Below are 11,754 nucleotides of genomic sequence, written 5' to 3'. Positions count from 1 at the left end.
TTTCTTCATGTCTGGAAAATCCTTAGCTAGTGGCTCTTTAAACTGTAGTCTTTGCCCCTTTATTTCTCTCTTCTGGAACGTATTATAGCTTCTTACTTTATATTCTATTTTTTATGGACCTTTAATCTGTACTTGCCATGTTTTAATCTGGCTGCATTCTAAATACTTGATTTTTTTTAAACTATACTAATATACATACAAATACGTTTTTGTGTGTGTGTATATATATATATTTTTTTTTTTTTTTTTTTGAGACAGAGTCTTAACTCAGTCACCCAGAGTAGAGTTCTATGACATCATAGCTCACAGCAAATTAGACTCTTGGGCTCAAGTGATCCTTTTGCCTCAACTTCCCAAGTAGCTGGGACTACAGGTGCCCACCACAACACCTGGTTAGTTTTTCTGTTTTTGGTAGAGACAGAGTCTCACTATTCCTCAGGCTGGTCTTGACTCCTGAGCTCAAGCAATTCACCTACCTTGGCCTCCCAGAGAGCTAGGATTATGGGCATGAGCCACTATGCCCAGCTATACTAATTTTTTTTTTTTTTGAGACAGAGCCTCAAGCTGTCCCCTTGGGTAGAGTGCTGTGGCATCAAAGCTCACAGCAACCTCCAAGTCCTGGGCTCAAGTGAGTCTCCTGCCTCAGCCTCCCAAGTAGCTGGGACCACAGACGTCCGCCACAACGCCTAGCTATTTTTTGGTTGCAGCAAACATTGTTGTTTGGCTGGCTGGGGCTGGATTCGAACCCACCACCTTAGGTGTTTGTGGCTGGCACCTTAGCCACTTGAGCCACAGGCGCCGAGCCTACACTAATATTTTTTAAGCTGTGTTCAGTCTTCTCTCAAACATATTAATTTTGTTATCTATTTTTGATTATATAGTGTAGTTAATATCTAGAACTTTCACTGGGATCTTACAAAAATCTCTTATAGATACTTTCAAGCTTGAGTTTATTTCTTAAACATTATAAATGTAATTATTTTATAGTCTATATGTGACAATGTCAAAATGTGTAGTATGTGTGTGTGTGTTTCTGTTATTTTTTTGTTTTTCTGTTGGTTCTCATAATGCTATGTTTCCTTCCATGCTTGGTTGTCATGACCGTTAATGCCCTGTCCTGGTCCCCGTTGCCACACGAAGGAAATAGGCGTGACATGGATTAGAAGTACAAGCTTGCCACAGGCAGGCTAACCCTAAGTGCAGAGTAGCCCTGAGCAACCTCTGTGGTATCTTTTTATTGAGACAGTACATGACAGGTGAGAGGAGTATAAACTGCAAATCATCTTGTTCAGAGGCTGTCTGGCTCTCGGCATCCTCTACACCTGGTTATCTTGTGTTCTGCTCATTATACTTGAAAAATTACTTGTGAAGATTCCTTGAGTACACAGACTAAAGTTACATTCCTTCAGAAGGTATTTTTTTGAAACAGAGCCTAAAGCTATCGCCCTGGGTAGAGTGCTATGGCATCACAGCTCACAGCAACCTCCAGCTCCTGGGCTCAAGCAATTTTCCTGCCTCTGCCTCCCAAGTAGCTGGGACTACAGGTGCCTGCCACAGTGCCTGGCTATTTTTTGGTTGCAGCAGTCATTGTTGTTTGGTGGGCCTGGGCTGGATTCGAACCCACCAGCTCAGGTGTATGTGGCTGGCACCTTAGCTGCTTGAGCCATAGGCGCCGAGCCTTTAGAAGATATTTTTATTTGCTTCTATAAGATTCTTATGTGCATTGCCAATTTAGAAGCATTTTAAATTATACTGATAGATTGAGGTTTCTTTTGCTATCCTATGAAGCAACTTTTATTAACAAATTATCTGAAATTAATTTTTTTTTTTTTTGAGACAGAGCCTCACTTTTGTCACCCTTGGTAGAATGCTGTGGCTTCATAGCTCACATCAATCCTAAACTCTTGGGCATAAGCTATCCTTTTGCCTCAGCCTCCCAAGTAGCTGGGACTATAGTTGCCCGCCACATTGTCTGGCTGTTTTTAGAGATGGGGATCTTGCTCTTGCTCAGGCTGGTCTCAAACTTGTGAGCTCAAGCAATCCACCCTTCTCTGCCCCCAGAGTGCTAGGATTACAGGTGTGAGCCACTGTACCCAGCCTCTGAAATTAATTTTTTCTTAACTTTCTGGGATAAGATTTTTTTTCTCTTTCTTTGTTTCCTCCACCCTTTTTTTCTTTATACTTTGTTTAGTACCAAGGTGATGTTCTTGTACAAGTTGGGTTACTTTTGGTTCAACTTTACCTGAGAGATTAATTCTTCTGAATTCCACTTAATATAGTGTGACTTTTTAGACTCCCTAATATGGTAGGCTCTAAGATTGAATTCCATACCTCTTAAATTAGAGTCCATCAGGTGGTGCCTGTGGCTTAGCAAGTAGGGTGCCGGCCCCATATACTGAGGGTGGCAGGTTCAAACCCGGCCCCAACCAAACTGCAACAACAACAACAACAACAACAACAACAAACAGCTGGGCCTTGTGGCGGGTGCCTGTAGTCCCAGCTACTTGTGAGGCTGAGGCAAAAGAATCACCTAAGCCTAGGAGTTGGAGGTTGCTGTGAGCTGTGACGCCATGGCACTCTACCAAGGGCAACATAGTAAGACTCTGTCTCTACAAAAAATAAAAAAATTAGAGTCTATCAAAACCATATTTTAATTTTGCTTCCTTGACCAAATGCCCACAGAATAAAGATGGCTTTTTGTGCTGTTTATTTCTTAATTGTGGCTCTCTGCTAGAATCTAGAATTTGGGTTCATAATTTATTATTATCTTTTCAGGTCATTAATACTTTTAAGAAGATTGAAAAATATTTTATTTGCCATTGTTGTTTTTAGTAGGGAGGTGTGTTTAAATAACATGGGTCATCATTTTAGGAATGAAAGTTTTCTTTTTAGAAAGTTTCTTGGGCTGGGTGCTCATAGCTCAGTGGACAGGGTGCTAGCCACATGCTCTGGGGCTAGTGGGTTTGAACCTAGCCTGGGCCTGCTAAACAAACAAACAAACAAAAATAGCTGGGCATTGTGGTGAACACCTGTAGTCCAGCTTCTAGGGAGGCTAAGGCAAGAGAATTGCTTAAGCTCAGGAGTTGGAGGTTGCTATAAGTTATGATGCCATAGCACTGTACCGAGGGTGACAAAATGAGACTGTCTCAATAAAAAAAAAAAAAGTTTTTTGCTTTCTGTGTTAGTTAATTTTAGGTATCAACTTGGCTAGCCATAGTACCCAGATATTTGATCAAACATTAGTCTAGTTAACATTGTGAAGGTATTTTTATGGATGCAATTAACATTTACTTTGAGCAAAGCAAATTATTTCCAGTAATGTGGGTGAGACTTGTCTAATCAATTGAAAGCCTTAAGGGCAAAATACTCGGATTCTTCAAGGAAGGAGGGATCTGCTTTCAGACTGTTTTTGGACTGGAGTTGCAATATCAGCTCTTCCTTGGGTCTCCAGCTTGCTGGTCAGCTGAAAAGATTTTGGATTTGCTAACCCCATGATTGTGTGAGCCAGTTCCATAAAATAATGCCTCCCCCTTCCCCGTGCATGTGTATGTTGTTTGTATATATGTATCTCTTTCACATAACTTCCTCCCACCCCCTGCCTCTTTCTGTCTTTCTTTGCACATGTGGGTGCACACACACATACAGACACATATAACATGAGGGCTGTCTGGAAAGTATCCAGCCATTTATATCACATTACATAGCTGGATATTTTCTGGACAGACCATGTACATATTAATGTATGTATACACATATTCTGTTATTTCTGTTTCTCTGGAGAATGCTTTTTGTGTGTGTGTGTGTGTGTGTGTGTGTGTGTGTGAGACAGGAGCCTCAAGCTGTCCCCCTGGGTAGGGTGCCATGGCATCACAGCTCACAGCAATCTCCAACTCCTGGGCTCAAGCGAGTCTCCTGCCTCAGCCTCCCGAGTAGCTGGGACCATAGGCGCCCGCCACAACGCCCAGCTATTTTTTGGTTGCAGCCGTCATTATTGTTTGTACACCTTGGGTGTACGTGGCTGGCGCCTTAGCCACCTGAGCCACAGGTGCCGAGCCTGGAGAATGCTTATTAATACCATACCTATAAGAATGGCTTAAATAAAAAATAATGATAACACCAAATGCTGGCTGAAAATTAGGAAAACCAGACCGCTCATACATTGCTGGTGGAAATGTAAAATGTTACAACCACTCTAGAAAATAGTTTGGAAGTTTCTTTTATGACTAAAAATGAATTGAATATTCATTCGACCTAGCTATTGCACTCTTTGGCATTTATCCCTAAGAAGTGGCATTTATCCCATACAAGTTCACATAGAAACTTGTATGCATACATGAATGTTCATAGCAGCCCCAAACTAAAAACTACTCAAATATTCTTCATTCGGTGAATGGTTACATAAATGATTTATCCATACCTTGAAATACTAATCAACATAAGAAGGAATGAACTATTGATACTTTTAACAACTTGGATGAACCCTCCCCGAGGCCATAGGTTACATGATGAGTGATTCCATTTATGTGTTTTTTTTTTTTTGAGAGTCTCATTTTATTGCCCTTGGTAGAGTGCCTTGGCATCACAGCTCACAGCAACCTCCAATTCCTGGGCTTGGGTGAGTTTCTTGCCTTAGCCTCCTGAGGAGCTGGGACTACAGGTGCCCTCCACAATGCCCAGCTATTTTTTTGGTGTAGTTTGGCTGGGGCCGGGTTTAAACCTACCACCCTCAGTATATGGGCTGGTGCCCTACTCACTGAGCCACAGGTGCCGCCCTCCATTTATGTTTTGAAATAGTAAAATCATAGAGACAGAGGATGGATTAGTATTTACTAGGGGTTAAAGATAGGAAAAGAGAGTGGGTACAGCAATAAGAGGCTGCTTGAGGGAGCCTGTATTAATGTTAGAGTACTGTGTAAGACTATCTTGATGTAGTCATAGTTACGTGACTATATACATGATAGTGTAGAAGTGAATATACCTGTACACGCACACAAATGAATATGTGTATAGCAGTAAAATCCTAAAAAGCTCTGTGGATTTCACAAAGTTAAATATACATTTCTTATATTATACAGTTGTTACACAAGATATTAACATTGGGAAGGGGTGCTAAGTGAATGGAGCATAGGACTTCCCTGTGTGTTTCTTTGCAATTATCTGTGAACTGATAATTGCTCAAATGGAAAAGTTAAAAAGTTTCTTGCAGCCTAACTCATATTTGTTATGGATTGAGAAAGTTATATTTAATTCCCTTGGTTTTTAATAAAAGGCAGTTTACCCAGGCTTCCTTTTCTGACTTTATGGAGTTTAAAGACTGCATTGCAGCTGGGCACCAGTGGCTTGCCCCTGTAATCCTAGCACTGTGAAAGGCCCAGGCAGAAGATCATTTGAGGTCAAGAGTTTGAGATCAGCCTGAACAAGAGTGAGAGCCTAACTCTATAAAAAAGTAGAAAAATTAGCTGGGCATGGTAGCAGGTGCCAGCTACTTAGGAGGTGGAGGTAGGGGTATCTTTTGAGCCTAAGAGTATGAAGTTGCATTGAGTTATGATGCCATTGGACTCTAGCCGAGGTGATGGAGTAAGACTCTCTCCCCCAAAAAAAGGAAAAAGAAAAATTGCATTACTGTTAGTTAATTCATATTCACATCATTCATCATCTTTGCAAAGTAACTGTATGTGAAGGCAAAGTTTAGGAAGTAGAAAGTTTATCCCAACATTGGCATGAAGCAGCTAATGAAGGGTCAAAGCTTGCCTGCAAGGTTTTGAGCACAGCCTTTAGGAGACTGGTGTTTAGGGGCAGAAAATTTAGACTTTGAGAGTACTGCACCACCAGAAAAAGACAAACAGAACAGAAAAATAATAGGAATGTTGTTGCTAAGTGTTTTTTGTATCCGTGTTAGAGTAAGAGTGATAACAAAACTGTTAATTTGGTACAGAACTTGGAAGATTATGGAATACAGGTTATTGCATTTTTATGGTAACTATGCTTTTACTTGAAAAGCCTAGATAAATGATTTCTTCAGTTAAACCCTTTTTGTATTATAGGAAATATTAACATGGAGGATGATTTCAAGACTGAATCATTATCATCTGCCTTTACTCTTCAAAGTTCTTCAGAGACATTGTTTTCTATTCAACTGTTGGATTTCAAAACAAGTTTATTGGAAGCATTAGAAGAGTTGCGTATGAGAAGGGTAAGCTCCTTTTCTAAATGCTTTATTAATAAGAGAACTTGATTTAGTTTAGTTTTTTTGTTTCTTAAGGAAAAAAGAAGACCTTAAAAAACCCTTCTTATTTAAAAAGAAAATGTATATAACTGGCTGCTGTGGCGGGCATCCAAAGACTGAGGCAAGAGAATTGCGTAAGCCCAAGAGTTTGAGGTTGCTGTGAGCTGTGACACCATTGCACTTTACTTAGGGTGACATAGTGAGACCCTATCTCAAAAAAGAAAAAAAGAAAATGTATAGTTACTAATGAAGTAAAAGAGAATAGGACAGATTAAATCAATGATTAGGAAATGGAAAATGGAAGAATTTGGAAACTACAGCAAAAGATAAAATAGGAATTTTCAGATTGTTAGTACCTAAGTCAACTAGTATTTATTGAGTCCCTGGAAATACACAGATCATACTATAGTTAGAAAGTATGGCTGATGAAAAAGAACTCTCTTGAGGAAATTACATTTTTGTTAAAGTATTTTTTTTTTTTTTGAGACAGAGCCTCAAGCTGTCCCCCTGGGTAGAGTGCTGTGGCATCACAGCTCATAGCAACCTCCAAGTCCTGAGCTCAAGTCATTCTCCTGCCTCCGCCTCCTAAGTAGCTGGGACCACAGGCACCCACCACAATGCCTGGCTATTTTTTTTGGTAGCAGCCATCATTGTTGTTTGACAGGCCTAGGCTGGATTCGAACCCGCCACCTTAGGTGTATGTGGCTGGTGCCTTAGCCACTTGAGCCACGGGCGCCGAGCCTGAAATGTTTTTATTATAATATGAACCTTGCTCTAGGTAATAAAACATTGAAATTTGTTATAATAATAAAATTTAAATACCATAATGTTCCTTTTATGTAAAGCTACTTACATTAGTGTAACAGAAGTCTGTTAAAGATGAAATCCTGCTTAAAAAGGGGTATCTTGGATAAACTTATAAAGAACTATTTTTATAAAATTAGTTTAAAATGTTACCTTTGGCTGGGCACCTGTAGCTCAAGCAGCTAAGGTGCCAGCCACGTACACTGGAGCTGGCGGGTTTGAATCCAGCCTGGGCCTGCCAAACAGCGACAGCTATAACCAAAAAATAGCCGGGCATTGTGGTGGGTGCCTGTAGTCCCAGTTACTCGGGAGGCTGAGGCAACAGAATCACCTAAGCCCAAGACCCGGAGGTTGCTATGAGCTGTGACACCATGGCACTCTACCGAGGGTGACAAACTGACACTCTGTCTCTTATAAATAAATAAAATGTTACCTGTAAGAAAAATAACTTTATGCCACTAATTTTCAAATTTAATATTATGTTTTATTATATTTAAAGATTATATTTTAGTCTGTTTGTATTTCCAACTTAAAAAATAAGCTTCCTTTAAATATGTTCTGAAAAATTTCAGGTTAGCAAAGGAAGTGTTTTTTTCTTTGGTTTTATTACTTACAAATGGTTCATTTTTTTCTTTCTTTTTTTTTTTTGAGACAGAGCCTCAAGCTGTCCCCCTGGGTAGAGTGCTGTGGCATAGCTCACAGCAACCTCCAACTCCTGGGCTCAAGAGAGTCTCCTGCCTCTGCCTCCCATGTTGCTGGGACCACAGGCGCCCGCTACAACGCCTGCCTACCTTTTTTCGGTTGCAGCCATCATTGTTGTTTGGCGGGCCCAGGCTGGATTCGAACCCACCAACTTAGGTGTATGTGGCTGGCACCCTAGCTACTTGAGCCACAGGTGCCGAGTCCATTTTTTTTTTCCATAGCATTCAGACTCTGTGCTTGTACCTTCCATGTTTTCATAACAATTTTCTGCTCCTTGATAAGAAAAGCATGCTTGATCTTGTCATGGACACATTTAGCATATATAGAACCACAGTAGGCTCTGCTAACATGTTTTTTTTGCTTTAGATAACCTCATAAGAACCTTAGGAACTCCTCCAAGTCTGCCTGGGCACATACCACATGCAGATTTTGGTGCTTTCCCAGTCTTCTTGGTATAAGGCAAACATGTATTTTGATTTTTTTTTAGTTTTTGGCTGGGGCTGGGTTTTAACCTGCCACCTCCAGCATATGGGGCTGGTGCCTTACTCTTTTGAGCCACAGGCGCTGCCCATATTTTGATTTTTAATAATGGCCATTTTGACAAGGGTAAAGAGGTATCTCATTGTAGTTTTAATTGGCATTTCCCTGATGGTTAATGATATCGAGCGTATTTTTATATGTTGGCCATTTGTATGTCTTCTTTTGAAAATAATCTGTTCATGTCTTTTGCTTACATTTTGATGAGGTTATTTGTTTCTTTCTTGCTGATTTGTTCATTTCTCACTAGATTCTGGATATTAGTCCCTTGTCAGATGAATAGTTTGTGAATATTTTCTCTCATTTTATAGGTTATCTGTTTACTCTGTTAATTATCTCCTTGCTATACAGAACTTTTTTTTTTTTTTTTTGCCTTTTTTTTGGGTGGGGCAGGGTTTGAACCTGCCACCTCTGGTATATGGGGCCAGTGCCCTACTCCTTTGAGCCACAGGTGCTGCCCTATACAGAAACTTTTTAGTTTTATTAAGTCTCGTTTATTTTGTTAGTTGCTGAATTTAGTCATAAGTTCTTTCACTGGACCGACATCCAGAATAGTTTTTCCTGTTTTTTATTCTCGAGTTTTTATGGTTTCAGGTCTTATATTTGAGTCTTTAATCCATCTTGAGTTAATTTTTGTATAGTGAGAGACAGGGAACCAGTTTCATTCTTCTGATGTGGCAGTGAAAAGGGAATGATTGTATACTGTTTGGTGGGAATGTAAACTACTACAACCCATGTTGTGACTTGCACAGCTGAGAAAAGACTCAGACTTGATGCAGTAATTTCACCTGCCCAGGGGACACTATTGCTTAGGAAAGCAATTGGCCTTGAATGGGAGGCAGGTGGCCTTTTTATACCTTATTTTCTGCATACCTCAGCAAGCAAGCAAAAAACGGAAGCCAAACATTGTGGTTAGCTTAGGGTGGGGGTAACATTAGATCAGGGTCACATTAGAGGGTTACATAGTTCAAGGCAGGGGTACATGAGTTAAGAAAGTTTTCAGAGAACTTGGGACTTTTCACAGAATCCACTCCTTCCTGCATACTTATTTATTGTCAGGCCTCTTCTCGGAATTTTTCCTCCCCATTCTTAAAGGGGCTGGGACTAAAGGACCAAAGAAAAGTTTCTTTTTCAAGGGTAGGGGGCTCGGTTATCACACCCCTATGGAAAAGTGTGGAGATTCCTAAAAGAACTAAAAGTAGACCTATCATTCAATCTAGTAGTCTCCTTGCTGGGTATCTACCCAAAGGAAAAGAAGTCATTTCATAAAAAAGACACTTGTACCTGAATGTTTATTGCAGCACAGTTCACAATTACAAAGATATGGAATCAGCTTAAGCCTCAAGCCACTGATGAGTGGCTAAAGATAATGTGGTATATATTCACTATGGAGTACTCTCAGCCATAAAAAGGAATGATAATAATGTCTTTTGCAGGAACTTGGATGGAACTGGAGACCATTATCCTAAATAAAGTATCTTCAGAATGGAAAAACAAATACCACACATTCTCATTTATAATTGGGAGCTAAATGAAAGGTGTATATGGTCATAATGTGTTGTAATGGGTATTGAAAACTAAGAAAGGGGGAGGATGGGAGATAAAAAAGCTACCTGTTTGGTGCAGTGTACACTATTTTGGTGATAGGTACACTAAAAGCCCTGACTTCAGCATTATATAATTCATTCATTTTTTTTTTTTCTGTCACCCTTGGTAGAGTGCCATGGTGTCACACAGCTGACAGCAACCTCCAACTCTTGGGCTTAGGTGATATTCTTGCCTCAGCCTCCCAAGTAGCTGGGACTACAGGCACCTGCCACAATGCCCAGCTATTTTTTTGTTGTTGCAGTTTGGCTGGGGTGGGTTTGAACCCGCCACCCTCAGTATATGGGGCCAGCTGAGCCACAGGTGCCGCCCTGCCCAGCTATTTTTTTTGTTGCAGTTGTTTAGTTGGCTCCGGGCGGGTTTGAACCCGCCACCCTCAGTGTATGTGACTGGCACTGTAATCACTATGCTATGGGCACCAAGCCACCATTCATGTTTTTAAAAAAACCATTTGTACCACCTAAATGTATTGAAATAAAAAATAAAGGTAAACAATTCTATTACTGAGGGTTTGAGATGGCCTACTTTTGTGAGAGGGTATATTATAGGAAAGCTTATGATGATAGGTCAAATGCTGGACACATTTTGAGTGCCTCTAGAAACTATCTTTGGAAGGGTAGAAATGATATTTTTAATAATCAAATGTAAGAATATATGCTATTTTCAAAGCTTTTCCTACCTTTCATTGAAAAAAGATAGTCTTTGGTTTTCAGTTTATCCCGATGGCAACATTTTATCTGCATTCCTTGATTTTTACTTTTTCTGAACATTTTGTTAGGAAAGTTTCAAACATACGTAATAGGTGAAAGAATTTCACAGTAAATACCCATATACCCACTGTGGAACAGAATAATGGCACCCAAGGATATTCATGTAGTAATCCCAAGAACCTGTGACTATGTTACCTTCTATGGCAGAAGGGACTTTATAGATGTGATTAATAATTTTGAGATTGAAAGGGTTATGCTGGATTATTTGGGTGGGCCCAGATAATGATTTTTTTAAGAATCATAAAGGTTCTTACAAGAAGGAGACAGGAGAATGAACCAGAGAAAAAGATGTTATAATGGAAGTAGGGATTATAATCAGCGATAAAGAGTTGAAGATGTTATGCTGCTGGCTTTGAAGATAGAAGAATGTTTAAAAGCCAAGGAAAGTATGTAGGTGGAAGCTGGAAGAGGCAAGAAAAAGGATTCTTCCCCAGAGACTATAGAAGGTATACAGCCCTGCAGATACTGTGGACTTCCAACCTCTAGAACTGTAATAAAATAAATTTGAGTTGTTTTACCACTAAGTGTATTGTTATTTATTGTAGCAGTGATAGGAATTTAATATACTTATGATCTAAATTCTATGCTTGATCTCATATATATCCATGTTTTGGGTCTTATGTTTTTTGGTGTATTTTTGTGTAAGTTGGAAGTTACATACTTCAGTATGCATATTATTAATTAGAGTGCTATAGTTATATATTTTTCTTTTAACATAAAATATACAGGGTATATGGCTGGGTATGGTGGCTCACACCTGTAATCCTAGCATCCTGGGAGGCTGAGGTGGGAGGATTCCTTGAGGTCAGGAATCCGAGAGCAACCTGAGCAAGAGTGAGACTCTGTCTTTATCAAAAATAGAAAACTTAACCTGGGAATGGTGGCATCTACCAGTAGTCCCAGCTACTTGAGAGGCTAAGGCTAGAGGATTGTTTGAGCTCAGGAGTTTGAGGTTGCAGTAAGCTGTGATGATGGTTATGCACTCTAGCCTGGGCAACAAAGCAAGAGCATGACTCTAAAAAATAAAAAAATGAAAATACCGGCTCGGCGACTGTGGCTCAAGTGGCTAAGGCGCCAGCCACATACACCTAAGGTGGCGGGTTTGAATCC

General features: G+C 40.0%; 1 protein-coding gene across 1 annotated transcript in view; it reads left to right on the top strand.

Annotated features, from left to right (window-relative positions):
- The first annotated feature begins 6,055 nt into the window (after positions 1–6,055).
- Positions 6,056–11,754, top strand: part of CCDC73 (coiled-coil domain containing 73) — a 124,244-nt gene continuing 118,545 nt past the window's right edge. The window contains 1 exon segment of the mRNA XM_003781538.3: positions 6,056–6,193. Within this exon segment, the coding sequence (XP_003781586.3) occupies positions 6,056–6,193 (138 nt within the window).

The sequence above is a fragment of the Otolemur garnettii genome, unplaced genomic scaffold (assembly GCF_000181295.1).
Source record: "Otolemur garnettii isolate 467f Iridium unplaced genomic scaffold, OtoGar3 scaffold00001, whole genome shotgun sequence".
NCBI classification, from domain to species: Eukaryota; Metazoa; Chordata; class Mammalia; order Primates; family Galagidae; genus Otolemur; species Otolemur garnettii.
Note: the sequence above shows the minus strand (reverse complement) of the source record. Positions and strands in the feature narration are given on the sequence as shown.